The sequence below is a fragment of the Bufo gargarizans genome, chromosome 3 (assembly GCF_014858855.1).
Source record: "Bufo gargarizans isolate SCDJY-AF-19 chromosome 3, ASM1485885v1, whole genome shotgun sequence".
In the NCBI taxonomy this organism is placed as follows: Eukaryota; Metazoa; Chordata; class Amphibia; order Anura; family Bufonidae; genus Bufo; species Bufo gargarizans.
The window spans coordinates 112,167,199-112,186,372 of record NC_058082.1 but is presented as its reverse complement, the minus strand read 5'-3'; the positions used below and the strand labels follow the sequence as shown (position 1 = coordinate 112,186,372).

Genomic DNA, 19,174 nt, shown 5'->3' with positions numbered 1-19,174 from the left:
CTAGGAGTGGCTGTCCTGTAAAGATGACTGCAAGAGCACAGCGCAGACTGCTCAATGAGGTGAAGAAGAATCATAGAGTGTCAGCTAAAGACTTACAAAAGTCTCTGGGATATGCTAGCATCCCTGTTAGCAAATCTATGATACGTAAAACACTAAACAAGAATGGATTTCTTGGGAGGATACAACAGAGGAAGCCACTGCTGCACGTTTACAGTTTGCACAAGAGCACCTGGATGTTCCACAGCAGTACTGGCAAAATATTCTGTGGACAGATGAAACCAAAGTTGTTTGGAAGAAACGCACAACACTATATGTGGAGAAAAAGAGGCACAGCACACCAACATCAAAACCTCATCCCAACTGTGAAGTATGGTGGTGGGGGCATCATGGTTTGGGGCTGCTTTGCTGCATCAGGGCCTGGACGGATTGCTATCATCGAAGGAAAAATGAATTCCCAAGTTTTTCAAGACATTTTGCAGGAGAACTTAAGGCCATCTGTCCACCAGCTGAAGCTCAACAGAAGATGGGTGTTGCAACAGGACAACAACCCAAAGCATAGAAGTAAATCAACAGAATGGCTTAAACAGAAGAAAATATGCCTTCTGGAGTGGCCCAGTCAGAGTCCTGACCTCAACCCGACTGAGATGCTGTGGCATGACCTCAAGAAAGCGATTCACACCAGACATCCCAAGAATATTGCTGAACTGAAACAGTTCTGTAAAGACGAATGGTCAAGAATTACTCCTGACCGTTGTGCACGTCTGATCTGCAACTACCGGAAACGTTTGGTTGAAGTTATTGCTGCCAAAGGAGGTTCAACCAGTTATTAAATCCAAGGGTTCACATACTTTTTCCACCTGCACTGTGAATGTTTACATGGTGTGTTCAATAAAAACATGGTAACATTTAACTATTTGTGTGTTATTAGTTTAAGCAGACTGTGATTGTTTATTGTTGTGACTTAGATGAAGATCAGATCACATTTTATGACCAATTTGTGCAGAAATCCATATCATTCCAAAGGGTTCACATACTTTTTCTTGCAACTGTATACAGTGAATACAGTGGGATAGTGAACCAATTGTCTAGAAACATTTTTTGTATCTGAATGAACTAATACTTGCCCCCTTATACCCTTTTAAAGGGGTCATCCAGCCTTTTAACAGTGATGCCACTCTGAATACGAACACCATTCAGACTGATATAGGCCATGAAATGGCCGCTGAGCTCACCCTGAGCAGCCCCTTCAAACAGCTAGAGATGTAGTCGATTTTTTCCATTTTAGTTTTTCCTTTTCTGTGCATTGTCACAATAGGGTTCCTGGGGCCCACCAGAGGAAATTATTCTCAAGGGCAAACTCCTACATCATGAATAAAGTTTAATAGGTTTTGAATCAAAGAAATAGACCGTAGAGGCAAGTGGCCCCAAAGGCATCTCCAAATCTGATTTTCCTCCTGGACCTTAGTAGCCCACTATGAGCCCCAGAGACTTGACTCACCGAAGGATCCTCTCATGCTCTGATGGACCAGTCCAACCCTCTTTCTGCGTAAGCCATGTGAAAGTAAGTACTGTACATTACTAATCAAGGAGGAATGGTTAGTTGCAAACAAGCTAAGCCCTCCGATCTCCAGCCAGTATGAGGGAAATTGACTGTTTTTAACATTAAGCCCACCTCCCTTAGCTGGTCTGACTAGTCCAATCATTAAATGAATCCGCCTATGTGTCCCATGTTTCATTTAAGCCTGTAGCCATTGGGGTATGCTGGAAGTTGTAGATTTGCAACAGCTGGAGCGTCACAGGATGCAGATTTAGGCAGGATACATTTTACTGTTCAACCTCATACAAAAATAGTCCAGAATAAAAATGTCAAAACACTAATATTTTTAGCATATTATAAAAATAGAATAATACATTGCAATTCATTTCTACATCTGCATTCAACAAAGAATAGACCTTGCCATCACCTTCAATTACTTCAGTGTATGTGAGTTCCAGCTGTGGCTGTCTCTTCAAACAGGAATATGTCAAAGCCATTTGGTCCAGAGACTGAGCAATATTATGTGCTTCTTTGCTAAATAGCTAAAACAGTCATTGTACCTTCAATACCTTCTATACTTTGCTTTACATCCCCGACATAAATGTCCATTCCAGATGCTGATGGACTGGGAAAAAATAAGGAGGTTCGTCTTGGAGGCTTTTACTGAGTTTGAAATTATAGTCCTACAACGGGGTGGACAGTATTATGTGGGGTTTAGACACACATTCGGGTTCTGCACAGGGTAAATTTCTATACTCCTCTGTACTGTCCTGGAAGATTTCATCATAGTGAGTAAGAAAAGTTTCCACAACTTGGTTCTGATACGCCATATTAGCAGCAATGTTAGCAAACTGCTCTTTCTCCGGTCTCATCAGTGTGGGCCCAAAAACAATGCCAATGTTCTGAGTGGTCATTCGATTAATCTCGGAGTGCTCTCTGACACTGGGGAGAAGAAAAAGCAATATTGTCAGTCAATTTCTCATAAGAACAACCATACACATTTAATAGCTGTCGGATGAACAATTGTATCTCTCCAGACATTTTGGTTTCTTGCGTTCTGTAACTGGACACAAAGTGAAAAATGCAGCCTACTATGCTTTTCAATAGAGCAGGGATTGCTGGAGCCCAATGGGCAAATGTATGTCAAAAGGACATCCTCTTGGCATATGTATTAGCATATATGTCAGGAGATTTTCCTAGTGTATAAGGTGAATATACAACTGTTTAGCAATTCACGTTTATGGAAGCTAGACTAACAGATTACTTATCACAGTATACAAAGTAAAGAGAAAAATCGAAAAATTAGAACAGTTAATTATTAATATTCATTACAATACCTATATATCTGACAAGTTTACCTAGTGTATCTTCTTGTCGATGTGGAATACAGCTGAGGTATACTGGTAAAAGGATTACAATGCACTCTGGTGCTTATATTCCCCCTATATCACAAATGAAAGAAAAGCAACTTTCTGGGAGCCTGTAATTCCTGCTTCCTCCACCGACACGCTGTGATCGATAGCTCTCCCTGTATATGGATTAACTCTCTCAGTCACTGTACGGACGGGGAATGAGGACTTATAGGCTTTCCCTAAAACTCCTGGCGCCATTTCAACATCTTATATTAAAAACACTGAATCATATCATAGAAATTCATTTATACCAAACAAAACTAATATCACTAGGACAGCTATGCATTTGACTGTTATGGTGGCGGTCTGTGCCTGCTGACACTCTGCTCCTCTTGGTGGTCATGGCTGCCACATTGCTCACCCGTTCCCTGGATCAAGGTTTCTAGTGGTTCAGGCCCTCCAGCAACCCTCTCTCTCTCTGCCCAGCAGCTGGAGTAGTGCTGCTCCATCCACTCCACACAGGCTGAGGCCTACTTCCTGGGACTGTGCCTTTGTCACGGAAGGTGCGGGAAGGGAAGCAAACCAAACACAACAAAATTAAACAAAACCGCAAGCTAGGCCCCTCAGCTAGGAAACAGGGAAAGGTCACCTCCTGACAATTCCTGATTCTTTCCCTGACTGCTACCAACATGAACAAATCTCGATGGTAGAAGTGTTCATGCACTCTGAAACTGACACAAACCCTCAGCTAGGGAGCAGGCAAAAAGACAACTGATTCCTTGCACAAGATGAAGAAACCCGCGTCTACCTAAGGCCTAGCCAGTACAAACAACAGAAAGGACGGAAGGAGGACTTAACTGAAGACGAACTTGGTGCAGGAGATCCACCAAACACCAGCAGAGAACTCCAGGAGAAACTATAAACCGCAAGGGCTATAGTGAGAGGCAGATATAAATAGCATCACTAACAAACTAATCAGCAGAACCTGTGAGGGAGTGAGATCCTGCCCAAAGCCACAGTAAAGCAATCTGACAGATAGATTCACGTGCAGCAAGTCTGACAGATCTTCTCAGATCACTCACAGGGCAGGGCGTGACAGCCTTCTCCTGCCATAGGATGCACACGAACACTCTCACTGGTTCTTAATCAATTCCAGCCTGCAGCAGACATCCCTAGGATATTTAAGGCACCTTCCCCTGTGGGAAGGTACTTGAGCCATAGTTTCTAGCTCTCCAGGTTCCTACAAAGGTGCGCTACTTCTCTTGTTTTGCTCTCCAGTGTTCTTCTGCCTGTTTCCAGATCTGACCCTTCGCTGCTTTACCTGACCTCCGCCTTATCTCCGTACTGACCCAAAACTGCTATCCTAATATCAGCTTATTCTTGACTATGGTTTTGCCTGACCCTTCAGTGCCCTGTACCGGTGTCTCTTGACTCCCCTGGGTCAGCAGTCTACTAAACAGAGACTACTCTAAAAGGAAGTGGTATGGAGGTCCCCCTGCAGTAGTGTCCAGATCCCTGTATAGGGGCTAAAGAGTGATGATCGGGGGGAGGGGACATTTAGATAACACCCTTAGGTGTAGCCTTATGTCAAATCTGTCCAGTAAACACAGAGGATCCAAATCTGCTTTGTAACATTGGTGTTCTGTTTGAATCCAGAAGGTCCTGCTATATGCTATAAGTCAGTAGTTTGTGCTCCCTGAGATAGGAGATATGATGTATTGGTCACTGACCTGGTCATTTCCATTACTCATTGGATAACAATGAATACTATACTTGTAGATAGCACAGATTACAGTGCTTTGTCTGGAATAAGTTGATGTTCTTGCAGGAAGAATTAAGCTCAGTCACTTCCCTCTTTAATTTGTCAGGCATGTAGATCCTGAATCACACAAGCTAACCTGGCCACTGGATGGACTTGTATCTCGCAGCTGTTCACAACCCTAGAGAAATTTATACATTGGCAGCCAGGAAGTAGACAAACATGACTCAATACAAATGTGAACCAGAAGAATACCAAGAAAATTATTATTTCTTAATTAATTCTGCCTCTAATGTAACCTGTCCATACATTCTGTTTAACTTCTGGTTAACTTCTCCTGGCAGAAAATGACCTCTGTAAGGCAGATCCATTGTAGGAACCAAAATATGGAATGGCATCCCCTATTAACCTCTTCCTGTTGCATGTCAGAAATGTACCTAAAATGGTCAGTGCCATGCATTCACATTGCTGTTATTCATGGGCACAGTGATTGTGGGGTTCTGGCTAGGATCAGATAGAATGCTAAATCCCCCCATCCCCCCCCCCCCTGTTGTAAGCCTTCACAATTGTTTTTAGGGGTGAGATCAAGGCCTAACAAAGTCATAGCTGCCCTGGGAGAGTGACTGTAAAGGCTACAATGATACAGTAATGTCAACCCGAATAATAAAAACTATGACTTTCGGATTTTGGTGAGGCAACAAACAAGACATACAGTTCGTTAAACAATGGCCTGTGTCAGTTTTAATAGGTGTAAAAAAGTCACAAACCCCAGCTTTACAACAACTTTTTAAACACCATTTACGCAAACATTTTTGGGCAGGTGGTTCTTAATGTCGCTTGTGCCACTTTCCGAAAAGGGTGTGTGTCAAGGGTTTTGTGTGCACGGGGCTATCAGCCCCATCAGATTTACCATCATTTACGCCAGTTTTCTGGCGTAAATGATGACCAGAATCTACACCATAGATGATAATGGCGTGGCACTCTTGTCTGCTAATGTTCAGGTTCGTGTTGTTGTGGCTTCCCAGCCTCAATATAGTAACTGAATCAGACAACAGCACTGTAAATGTATGCAGAGTGAAAGGATTTATTTGTAAGGCAATCTCTCATTAAAGTGACGTTTCGGTCTAACATGACCTTTATCAAACACAAGTTGCCGGAAAGATAGACATGAAGACAAGTATGGTGGAGAAGTGGCAGGCTGCAGAGTGGTGTATACACACCTTGGTATATAATATATCAGAATTTGGGAGGACATTTATTATCTCCTGTATGCCAGAAAAATACTACCTAAAAGTCACATACCTCAAAGCACTCCATACTTGAGCGATAGTTTGACTTTTGGGAGGTTTGGAGCCCTGCTTGCTGCTTTTCCAAAATGTGGACAGAGCAAGTCAAAGTGCAGGAGGTGCAGGGCCGGCATCGATGTAAGGACACATTTACAGCCTTTGTCATTGTTGAGATATTTCTGTGTTTGTTTATTTGGAGATGTTCAAATTGCACTGTTGTTGCCTGATGCCTGTATAACTTTTCTTTCCTAGACCTCCTTCCCTGGCTATGTCTGTATGTGGAGCTGCAATTTCAGAGCTCAATGTGTTGTGGGGATTTGCTCTGGTAGACAGGTTAGCGGATGCAGTATAGAGGCAAGGAACCAGGTTGTAAATCAAAATTCAGTGTTTTATTCACACTCAGCAAAACATAACAGTCTTGGTGCTTGTTCATACACAGCAAAACAAAACAATGTTCACCTGGAATCCTGATGGAGGTAGATCCACACCACCTGATGGTGCTGGCTGCTTTATAAGCCTGCCAAGACCCAGCCTGGAAGGTGGGGAGTAGCCACCCACCCAGCACTTTTGACTACTCCCAGTAAAAGCCATCCTGGATCAGCTTTACAGCCATACTAAACAGCTGAAGTGTCAGACTGCAATCTGCAATAATGACACTTGAGCAAAACCAGCTCTTACCTCACCGAGGCCAGGAACCTCGGTGACGCATACCGATCATCAATGACGGCCCCTTGTTCCTTCCTACAGTGTGTTCCATGTGAAGCTTGCCCTCCCGTAGTTTACCCAGCTAAAGTCTGCCTGTACCCTATGGCCCCATTCACACGACCATATTTTTGGTCCACATCCAATCCACATATTTTGCGCATTGGATGCAGACCTGTTCATTTCAAAGGAGCCGCAAAAAATGCTGACAGCAAACAGTGAGCTGTCCGCATCCATATGTCCATTCCGCAGTCCCGCAAAAAGATAGAACATGTCTTTTGCGGACAAGAATAGGCATTGTTACAATGAGTCTGCAAAAAAAAAAAACAGAAGTCATCCGTATATTATGTGGATCCGTGTCAATGAACCCTTAATGAGATATGAGAAGTTCCAAATGTTCAGCAGATGGTCAGTCAGTAATTGGCAGTTCATGATCGACAGGGAAATAGTTACTAAGTAAAATGCACCAAAATACTGTTTATGTTACTCAAAATATGTACATATTGTACGCCAAATTTATTATGCGTTTTATATACGAATTAAGTCAACCTTGAATGTTGAAAATATGGACTTATGCTAAGAGAAGTCCTAAAATGTGCCAAATATATAAATGGTGTGTGCTTTTTTTTTTGGGTCAAAAATTAGCGATGAGCATCTAAAATTATGGGCAGTGGCGTAACTAGAAATGACTAGGCCCCACGTAAAAATTTTTAACTGGCCCCCGACCCCCAAGCAACTTCTTTGCAACCCCCTTCTCCTGTGCATCCCCAACCTCTTGCATCTAGTTAAGATTGCTCTCTCAGACCAGGCCAGGCAGCCGCTTCATCCATTTTCTACAGTTTCACTGTACATAAAGTAATTTTACAATACTGTTGAGGGGTCCCTGACAATAAAATCTTTTAGTCTTAATCCTGAGTGGGCCCCTTCTGAGTATGGGCCCCAAAGCAGCCGCTTCCCCTATAGCTACCCCACTGAGTATGGGCAAACGACTGAAGGTCAATACTATACCTCTGAATAAGGTAACAAATCTGTTAAATCTACCCTAACCAATCATGAGGTGGCATAAGAAAAAGTGTCTAACATACTGTTTCGATGCCATGTGTGTCATTTTAATACATTTACCTTAATCTTTGCCAGTTTCCCGACTTGTAATTTTCTGTATCATAAAATTCTGCTGATAAACCTCCCTGTATGTGTATTTGATTGGGGATGACATACTGTAATAGCCAGCTTACATGACACCGTTACACCACATTCACCAGAGGAATGGGAGTTTGTTTCTGCCATAGGAAAATATGTTTTATATGGCATCTCTGTGGCTGGGTGAGAATGACTTTCTTTTTCTGTTTCTGATTTCCTGACCAGAGCAATCTGATTCATGTAAGTGAAAAACAAATGATCAGTGGTTTACTCAGCATTACATAGGGAAAAGGTAGCACAATCCATAACTAGAAGGCAGTGAATCCCTGTGCAGGAGTGTACAGGCTGCCAAGGGGAATTTTATTCTTACTCTACGAATTAAAGAGAGGATGTCATTTCCGGATTATGACACAAGACATTCTGGTAGCATGAGAATACATCTGAGTTATTCTGCAGCTAAGGCAGGAACTGGCCTTCGTTCGTAAATTAATATCACCTGGGCTTTTGGTTAATGGCTTCTTATTTCTAGAATCCCTGAGGGACTGTTGTGGGCGGCCTGCTTTATACGTGTTTATTTAAAACATAACCACTATCCGGCTTAGTCATTCTTCTGACAAATATTTCAATATTGCACTGATACAGAGAACGTCTACGAACATAAATGTAGCATGTGAACATTGTCAGTAACTTGTTTAGTACAGCTACAGTATAAATGTCCCATGTTTCCATACCTGTTCTGCTTAAGGCTGGGGCTTTGACAAGCGTCATGCGACCAAAGATAGCTGTGTAGAAAGCAGTCCCAAAACATAATGGAACTGAATGGGATTGCAGGATGACTTGCAAATAGCTGCAACCCCAGGATCACAAAAAATCTAACACTGCTGGATTTTTTTTAAAATTCTGGGATCACGCTGCAACCTCATTCAGTTCAGTTATGTTCTGAGGTTGCACTGTTACACGCCCATCTTTAGTTGCACAACGCTTGTCATGGCCAAAGTTACCATGAAGCACCAGATTTAAAGGGGTTGTTCACCCGTGGGACCTTTTTTTACAGAGAGCCCAGCATGGCCAGACCCATGGTGGTAATCATCCTTACCTGATCCCCGTTAATGGGTTTCAGATCCATGGATACCCCACCAACTCTGCAGATCCTGGGTCTCCCCAAATCAACTTCCAATTTGACACGGATAATGTGATGGCTGCAGCCAATGACCGGCCACAGCAGTTACATATCACACATGCATCACATGACCAAGTAACATGTTGCATGGGTGACACATAAGTGCTCTCAAATCAGATGTTGAGGCAGAGAGACCAGTCAGGGCCAATGGGGTAGCCATGGAGCCGAAACCTAGCATTGAGAATCAGATAAGTATGAATACCACCACAAGTCCATCCAGCCACACTGGAGACTCTGTAGAAAAAGTCCTCAGAGAAGAACAACTCCTAAGTTCACTTAAGTGCCATTTATACATTTGTAGCTCTAAGCAAGTCAGGACCTTCAAGAACTTATTCTCATTATTAATTTGAGGTAATGGCCTATGTGCACCTTTCTGTGCCTTTTTCCAAAAGTATAAATTGATCAGGACCTCCAAGAAGCCTCACGAGTCTATACAGTAGGAAACAACTGATGTATTCAGCGAGCACAATCTTTTGCTCCGCAATTCGGATGAATAAAAGGCAAATTAATGGGTTAAAATGCACCAGACTTTCATTATTAGAGCACCCACCATAAAATAAAACCTTTAATCTGATAAGGCTAAATTCACCTCACTGGATTGTTTGAAACTGTCCTGTCAATCTATACATCGTATCTATAGTTAATTACGGGGAAATATATCCCTTTACATTGCATACAATTGACATTGACTGCCATTAAAAAAGTACACGGTAGTACTTGCAGTAACCCAGCGGATCACTGCTAAAGGTTATTTGTTTGCAAAAAGTTAAATGTTGTGATGTAATGCTAAAAGCACTTATCTCTCTATACACTATGTATTCCAAATAGTTGTGTATGGATATAAAAAACTGTTAACGCTGGTAGTCTTGGTTAGGTTATTGTGGAGACCAGCTGGTCCAGACTCCTCTGCTTAGAGAGTCTTAGCTAAGCATAGCTAGAAGCAAGGCCTACATGTGCGAGCTCCTGCCAAGTAGAACCAAAGAGAAGTCTTATCCAGGAAACACCATTCCTGAGACTGAAATGCTGACAGAAAATAACTTGGGGGACTACCCCTGAGGGAAAGAGAAGAAACATTCCTAGAAGGTCTAGAACCATCAAGGCCGTGCTGGATTAAGACAGTAAAGTACTGCACGTTTATGGCAATAAGACTTTACTGCTGTGGAAAGGATATATTGCTTCAGCGACTGCCACACTTTAAGACGGATTGGCTATGCAGATCTAATATTTGCTCCCTGCAACTGGGAACTGCATAAAGAGTTAATAAGAACAGATGTCCATGCCTGTGGGTATTTGGAGAGACTGAGAGAGACAGGGAGTACTACTTCTGCCATCATTGTTGCCTATACAAAGCTATTGGGAGAAGACCACACTGTAATATACTTTGGAACTGTGTCTATTATCTAATGTACTACTACAACTCCCATAATCAGTTTGGTAGAGGGAGACTTTAACCAACAGGTCTGGTCATTGACTCCACCATCCCTCCGCCAGCACCTACATCTGCCCTTGCACTTATCTACCTAACATCAAGAGCACCCCGCCTAACACCAGGCAGGAGCCTCAATACCAGGGTGTGCTGCGAGGGAAGTAAGGGTGCGCCCTCCATTCGCTGCAAGGCTGCAGGGAGCGATGGAGTGAGGACAGCTGCTGTGAATCAACTACCACTCCCCCCGCAGGCTCTCCCCCTGTAGGTCGGTGCCTACTGAAAAGTGCAGTCAACTACACCTTTCAATACAGTAGGAGCTTCAGAATCTTGAGGTATCCTGGTCAAATGTATGCCAAAAGAAAACTCTTTGGCCAATCTATGGGTACACCAGCATGACATTAGCATGTACGTTGGAGGATTTTTCCAGTGAACACGTGGGGTGTGCAACACAGAAATGATGTGAGTGGAGTAAGAGTTACCCTGAAAGCACAGAAGGGTGTTGAAATAAAAGGTTTTATGAAATATCTTGCAGATTTAAAAAAGTTAGAGTATTTCTTTCAGATTTCTTGCATTGAACAGCACGGAATTACAGTATTATACTATGCAATTGCATAAGTTACATAGCTTTTGCCCATCTACTCCCTTTATATTACTACTTTGTACATTTAAAATAGTGACCTGCTACCACTGTTCATGACTAGACACACGCAATCTCAACATGCATTCAGTAGACTACTGCAATATTCACAATGGCTATATAAGACAATACAGGCAGACTCGCATACTTATAGTCCATGAGCATTATAAGAAAGAAATACTGTGAAACATTGAGGAAAGATTGCGCAGCGACTGACACACACTTCAGAGACTTAGCAATTCCCAGTTTCCTGCTTTCCTGCTCACTCGCTGGACTGTGGACAGCAGGGCTATATCAGCTGCTTACTCAACTTTCTCCTTCCAAAAGCAGAGCTGCCAAAATGTGATGCGGTGGCGGCATAGTGCTAAAGGCTGGAGCCAGCAGCAATGTTCTTAAAGAGCCAGCAGCATTATATACTTTTTTGAAATTATTTTGCATTACATAATTTTTTCTATCCCATTCTACATTTAAAGGTGTTGTCACATAGAGAAAGTTAATACAAGGCACCTACTAATGTATTGTTATTATTAGAGATGAGCAAATTCGAAGTTGAAAAAGTGGAATTCGATCCAAATTTCTGGAAAAATTCGATTCAAACTGAATCCGAATTTCCTCAAATATTTTCCTAAAATGGCTGCTGCACATGTTAGGACATGGAGCAAGGAACTCTGGGAACGAGGCATCACCCACAATGCCATGCATGCAGCTAATGAGCAGCTAGCCAGCCCTATGATGTCACAGCCCTATAAATAGCCTCAGCCATTTTAGATTCTGCCATTTTCCAGTGTACATAGTGCAGGGAGAGACGTCAGCAGGCGCTAGGGACAGTGGTAGAAAAGACTTTAAAACTTTTATTTTGCTGTATAAAAGTTTAGGGAAAGGATAGGGAGGAATCATTCCACAGTATTGAAGCAGAATAGGGTTTAGTAGGGGAGGTTACAGCCTGGATAGTAGGAACATCCTATTACACCTTGCTGCTATGTAATTCCAGCAAACCGTTCTTGTTATTGGGGTGCAAGTGCTGTTTGATACAGCCATTAACAGGGTTTATTACAAGGAAATATTTCTACGTCTTAGTTGCCCTTGTGCGGTGCAGTTATATGTTCTAAAGTATTTTTTGTCTTGTATTAGTGGGAAAGGGCTTATTAGCCGTTGTGTGGTAAAGTGAGAAAATTACTGCCTTTTTGGCAAGTATTAGTGGCAAAAAATATATACTATTTGTCGTTCTGTGGTGCAGTTATATGTTCTAAAGCCCTTTTTGGCGTGTATTAGTGGCACAAAAATATATACTACTTGCTGTTCAGCGGTGCAGTTATATCTTCTAAAGCCTCTTGTGGTGTGCATAAGTGGAAAAAAGTAAGGGCCTATTTGCCATTCAGCGGTGCAGTTATATGTTCTAAAGCCTTCTTTGACATGTATTAGTGGAAAAAAAAGGGATAACTAGCCATTGTATGGTGAAGTGATAAAATTACAGACTTTTTTGGGGTGTTGGGAAGTGGTAGATGCCTAAATGTTTCTGGCGCAGGCACAGATCGCAGCAGAGTAAGAGGGCGTAGCAGCAGGAGTCCCAGCGAGAGGCCTCAGCTCCCGATGTAATCTAGCGGTCGTGTCTTGACCAGCAACCCAGCGGTTCTTAAATGGTTGACTCAGTCATCCAATTCGTCCCAAGTGACAGCAGAAACCCCCAGCCAAGAGTCGGTGGGTTTGTCAGACACAACCCTTAGTTGGCATGGCCCTGTGCCCTCACCTGTCTTCAACCTGCCTCTGTCCTTTTTTGTTCCCTCAGCCAGAGAAGTATTATATGCTGTGGGCTCAGCTCCACTATACAGCGAGGACGAGCAACTAGAGGACAGTAAGCAGATACTGGCCAGCCAAGATGTGGAGGAGACATCTGCCGCTTCCTCCGGTAGGCGGGCAAGTAGTGATGAGGAAAGAGGCATGGGAGCTGGTGTTGTGAGCGGTCAGGCTCCTGACCCAGAGACCGTTGAGGAGGACATCAGTGACATGCAGACAGTACTCGATGATGAATTAGGGGCTTTATCATCATCATCGGGAGAAGAGGGTAGAAGCTTGACGTGAGGCAGCGGCGGAGCCAGCAAGTCGCTAGAGTGGCCGGAAATCAGCAGGGTGGCAGCAGTGGGAGGTCAGGAGTCAAACGTGCCCAGGGTAGACCACCCACTTTGCAGGAGCCTATCTGCCCGGAAAGTAGTGGTGCAGGGGTTCATGGAAGCAGTCAGTCGTGGCAGAGTGTTGGGGGTAAAATCACCTACTCGGCGGTGTGGCAGTGTTTTGTTAGGCCACAGGAGGAGGTGAACATGGCCATTTGTAGAATCTGTGGGCAAAAGGTGAAGCGTGGCCATGTTGCCAATGTTGACACCACGCCCCTGCGCCAACATATGCAGTGTCACCATAAAGTTCCATGAACTATGGCTCCGATGTGGTGGTCCAGACTTCCGCAGCAACAGCTGCATCACCCAATGGCACGCACCCGATTTCAGGCAGTCAAGGCTCCAGCACCTCAGTCGAAGAGAGCTGTCTGTCCTTCCCATCATCTGCTGGTCCTGATGCTCCTGATCCTGCTCCCCCTCTGTCACGGTACCTTCTGTGACAGAGGTTAGAAGATCAGAGAGACTGACTGCACATGAGGTTAACCGACAATCTCTTGATTCTCAGTGTTGTGGTTTGGTACTGAACACACCTCTTGTCAGGTGAAGCCTGTGGTCAGTACTGCATTCCCTACTTAGTTTGGTCTCGTGCTTCATACCATGCGGTTGATATACTCTGGATTTGGAAGAGTTGGTGTGTGGACCTTACCTATGTTCCTGCTCATCCATTTTCTATAAGATAAGTTGTACGGCTCTTTGTATTTGGTTGTTCCGCGGTGCTTGTTGTTACTAGTCCTCAGGGAGAGCTGGTTCATTCACCTGGGAAGGAACCAGTAGTCTCATTCCCCGCCACTACCTAGGGCATTTCAGGGCTCCTAGGGTATAGGTCCTGGCGTATGTATTTTCCCACCTTCAGGGTCTATACATACTGACAAAATTCAGGGCCAGGTTTAGGGGCTTTCTAGGAGGTGACCTTTTCCCTCTCCCTAGCCTTGAGGCCTAGTTCTGTGTCCCTCCTCTCCCCTGTATTCATGACATCCTACACGTCAGTCATTCTGTCAACAATCGATCACCGAAGCGACTGCCAAGAGACAACAGGATGTGTGCGCTCCTGGCCAAGTTGCTGGTGCTGGAGTCCCTCCCTTTCCAAGTGGTGGACTCTGCACCTTTCAGAGAACTGATGGCTTGTGCCGAGCCGAGTTGGAGAGTCCCAAGCCATCATTTCTTTGCCAAAAAGGCAGTACCAGCCCTGCACACGTATGTAGAACAGTCCTTGAGCCTGTCAGTGTCTGTCAAAGTGCATGGCAGCGCCGACGTGTGGAGCTGTAACTACGGTCAGGGACAATACAATCCTTTACGGCCCACTGGGTAAATGTGATTCCTGCACAGCCACACCAGCAACTTGGCCAGGTCACGCTGCTTCCGCCTCCACATTCTCACGCTGTTTGTCCTGCGACAATGTCCGCCTCTGCCTCCTCATCCTCCACCATGTCCTCAGCCTCTACTGCAGGGACAATTCACAGTGCCCTTCCAGCATACCACATGTGCAGGGCACGGTGGTGTCATGCTGTTCTGCACCTCGTTTGCCTGGGCGAACGGAGTCACACAGGAGAGGAACTGCTCTGTGTCCTTCTTCAAGAAATCGAATTCTGGTTTTCTCCACGACAACTCAAAATCGGAACCATGGTGACCGACAACGGGAAAAACATGGTGTCGGCACTGCGTCAGGGAGGGCTGAGCCATGCGCCCTGCATGCACACATGTTCAATCTGGTTGTCAAGCGCTTCCTTAAGTCTTCCACCCATCTGCAAGACATCCTAAAAATGGCCAGGAAACTTTGCATGCACTTCAGCCACTCGTATAAAGCAAAGCACTTAAACTGCTGCGGCAGAATGGCATCCCCCAACATAGGCTGATATGCGACGTTTCCACGTTGGAATTCCACCCTCCATATGTTGGACAGACTATAAGAACAGAGAAAGGCCATAAACGATTTCTTGATGATCCAAGCGGACAGGAGTGCTCCCCTGTCTGTGTAACTTCAAAGTTAGCCAGTGGCAGCTCATGTGTGACACCTGCCATTTGCTCAGGCCCTTTGAGGAGGCTACGTTATTTGTCAGTCGCCAGAACTACGGGATGAACAACGTCATTCCACTGCTTATGTCCTGGAACAGATGCTGGTAAATTTGGCTGGTCAGGGGACTGGAGACGTGGTGCCTAGATCTCACGGCCACATGAGCCCTGTGGTGGCTGAATAGGAGGAGGACTTCTGGCTCTGCACCTTGTTGGACCCTCGCTACCGGTCCAAAATGGGGGCCTTTTTTTACACCCGCTGAGAGGGAGGACAAACTGAACTACTATAGAGACATCCTATGTAGTCAATTGGCCGCTGCCTATCTGCGCCATCGTCCATCCTTTCGCAAGTCTGACCGGGGGGCCATCTGCATTCACATTCCTCTCCCATGGCTGCTGTGGCAGGGTAGGGGGGTAGGAGCAGTTCTAGCTCCATCAGCAGCAACTTCAGTCTAGAGTCACTGATGAGCAGCTTTCTTCACCTGCCTAGTGAAGAAACTACTCACCAGCAGCAGCTAGACCTGGAGCAGTACTTAGACAACACCCTGCCACCCCACAATGAAGATCCGCTGGGCTACTGGGAAGCCAAAGTGGATTTGTGGCCGCAACTGGCGGAGTTTGCCCTGGAAAAGCTGTCCTGCCCGGCCAGTAGTGTGGCATCAGAGCGGGTGTTTAGTGCGGCAGAGGTAATAGTTACCCCAAGAAGAACTCGCCTGTCCATCAAAAATGTGTAGAGACTGACCTTTGTCAAGATGAATCAAGCCTGGATCAGCCAGGATTTCCACCCACCAATGCCTGATGCATCAGACTAGATCATCCATGGTGCCACACTAACACTTTTACAAAAGAGACCGGTTTATTTTGGCTACCTGCCTCAGCTACTATTCTGATGCTGAGACACGCCTGATGCCACACATCTGATGCCAAGTGCTCCTTCTTTCACCCACTATCTTCAGCTGGTACTGGTATTGTCATCCAACTCCCCACTCTGTCACCAGGTCACTCTGTGGTCTCCTGATTCTGCTGCCACTTCCACATTATGTCACCTTGCCACTCTGTGGTTTCCTGATGCTGCTGCCAACTCCACACTATGTCACCTTGCCAGTCTGTGGTCTCTTGATGCTGCTGCTACCTCCACATTATGTGACCTTGCCACTCTGTGATCTTCTGATGCTCCTGCCACCTCCACACTATGTCACCTTGCCATTCTGTGGTCTCCTGATGCTGCTGCCACCTCCACACTGTCATTGTGCCACCCTGTGGCCTCCTCCTGATGCTGCTGCTGCTGCCACCTCCACACTTTGTCATTGTGCCACTCTCTAGCCTCCTGATGCTGCTGCTGCCGCCACCTCCACACTTTGTCATTGTGCCACTCTGTGGCCTCCTGATGCTGCTGCCACCTCCACACTGTCATTGTGCCACCATGTGGCCTCCTCCTAATGCTGCTGCCACCTCCAGACTCTGTCATTGGGCCACTCTGTTGTCTCCTCATGCTGCTTCCACCTCACCACTATGTCATAGGGCCACTCTGTGGACTTCTCTGGCTGTTCCCACCCTCAATTCCGCCTATTTCTGTAAACCCGTATTGAGCGCTAATAATGGTTGGTCAGTGAGAAGGTGTTTTAGTGTGGTGTACGTTTCTTGGAAATACAGAAAAAAAATACAGACAAAATGTAGAAAAGAATGAACATAATCACACTACACTGGGTCTCAAGTGCCTAGGAGACCGTTGCCTGTAGCGTCATACACGTCAATGTGTAGTATATGAATAAGGCGAATAAGTTCAAACAAATAAGTAAAATCCGTTTTAAAAGGATACAAGTACAGTCGTGGCCAAAAGTTTTGAGAATGACACAAATATTGGTTTTCACAAAGTTTGCTGCTAAACTGCTTTTAGATCTTTGATTCTGTTGTTTCTGTGATGTAGTGAAATATAATTACACACACTTCATACGTTTCAAAGGCTTTTATCGACAATTACATGACATTTATGCAAAGAGTCAGTATTTGCAGTGTTGGCCCTTCTTTTTCAGGACCTCTGCAATTCGACTGGGCATGCTCTCAATCAACTTCTGGGCCAATTCCTGACTGATAGCAACCCATTCTTTCATAATCACTTCTTGGAGTTTGTCAGAAATAGTGGGTTTTTGTTTGTCCACCCGCCTCTTGAGGATTGACCACAAGTTCTCAATGGGATTAAGATCTGGGGAGTTTCCAGGCCATGGACCCAAAATGTCAACGTTTTGGTCCCCGAGCCACTTAGTTATTACTTTTGCCTTATGGCACGGTGCTCCATCGCGCTGGAAAATGCATTGTTCTTCACCAAACTGTTGTTGGATTGTTGGAAGAAGTTGCTGTTGGAGGGTGTTTTGGTACCATTCTTTATTCATGGCTGTGTTTTTGGGCAAAATTGTGAGTGAGCCCACTCCCTTGGATGAGAAGCAACCCCACACATGAATGTTCTCAGGATGCTTTACTGTTGGCATGACACAGGACTGATGGTAGCGCTCACCATTTCTTCTCCGGACAAGCCTTTTTCCTGATGCCCCAAACAATCGGAAAGAGGCTTCATCGGAGAATATGACTTTGCCCCAGTCCTCAGCAGTCCATTCACCGTATTTTCTGCAGAAGATCAATCTGTCCCTGATGTTTCTTTGGAGAGAAGTGGCTTCTTTGCTGCCCTTCTTGACACCAGGCCATCTTCCAAAAGTCTTCGCCTCACTGTGCGTGCAGATGCTCTCACACCTGCCTGCTGCCATTCCTGAGCAAGCTCTGCACTGGTGGCACTGCGATCCCGCAGCTGAATCCTCTTTAGGAGACGATTCTGGCGCTTGCTGGACTTACTTGGATGCCCTGAAGCCTTCTTAACAAGAATTGAACCTCTTTCCTTGAAGTTCTTGATGATCCTATAAATTGTTGATTGAGGTGCAATCTTTGTAGCCACAATATCCTTGCCTGTGAAGCCATTTTTATGCAATGCAATGATGGCTGCACGTGTTTCTTTGCAGGTCACCATGGTTAACAATGGAAGAACAATGATTTCAAGCATCACCCTCCTTTTAACAGGTCAAGTCTGCCATTTTAACCCAATCAGCCTGACATAATGATCTCCAGCCTTGTGCTCGCCAACATTCTCACCTGAGTTAACAAGACGTTTACTGAAATGATCTCAGCAGGTCCTTTAATGACAGCAATGAAATGCAGTGGAAAGTTTTTTTCATTTCATGGCAAAGAAGGACTATGCAATTCATCTGATCTCATAACATTCTGGAGTATATGCAAATTGCTATTATAAAAACTTAAGCAGCAACTTTTCCAATTTCCAATATTTATGTAATTCTCAAAACTTTTGGCCACGACTGTAGAATCTTACAAGATGAAGGCAGCCAATCACATGGGTGCTTCTGTTCACTTGTCTTTATTAGGGTATATATCCAGCTCAACGCATTTCGGGACAGGCAAGTCTCTTCATCAGGAGCAATAGTTTCATGAATGTGATGGCAGGGTATTTGTGCCATTTGGTTATTGTCAAAAAGGGCGCCAATTTAACAAAAGGGCGCCAAACACACAGAAGGACCGCCCAAAAAATGGAAAAAGACCACCAAAACCCTCTGTGGGCAGATCGTTTGCCGCATTCCTCGGCTGGCCGGAAGCAGAAGTGCCCGGCCTCGGTGTTGCGCATGACTGGAAGCTGATGCGTGTCAGGCTGGAATGCATCGCAGCATCATGCGGTGTTCGTCTCTGGAGTGGCTCAGCGGCCTGTGCGCAGGTCCGGAAGTAGACTTTCATGGCGCTGCGTTCCAAGCTGGAACGCAAATTCTGTCTTCGACTCTTCTATGTTAATTAGGGTCATGGTAATTTGGAGGCATTGATAGGCCATGTAAAAGAGTCTTTATGATAGTCTTTTTGATTAAAAAAAGTCATAATAATGTCTGTTCATTGTTTTGTATGAGGAATAAAACTAAGGATTGTGGTGC

The 19,174-nt window shown here is 44.8% G+C and overlaps 1 protein-coding gene across 8 annotated transcripts in view; it reads right to left on the bottom strand.

The window, feature by feature from the left end:
• Window positions 1-1,860: 1,860 nt before the first annotated feature.
• Window positions 1,861-19,174, bottom strand: part of ARHGAP9 (Rho GTPase activating protein 9) — a 156,434-nt gene continuing 139,120 nt past the window's right edge. For all 8 annotated transcript variants that reach the window (XM_044287084.1, XM_044287083.1, XM_044287085.1 and 5 more), the window contains one exon: window positions 1,861-2,479. In XM_044287084.1, the coding sequence (XP_044143019.1) occupies window positions 2,221-2,479 (259 nt within the window). In that variant the 3' untranslated portion in view covers window positions 1,861-2,220. The remainder of the gene's footprint in view (window positions 2,480-19,174) is intronic.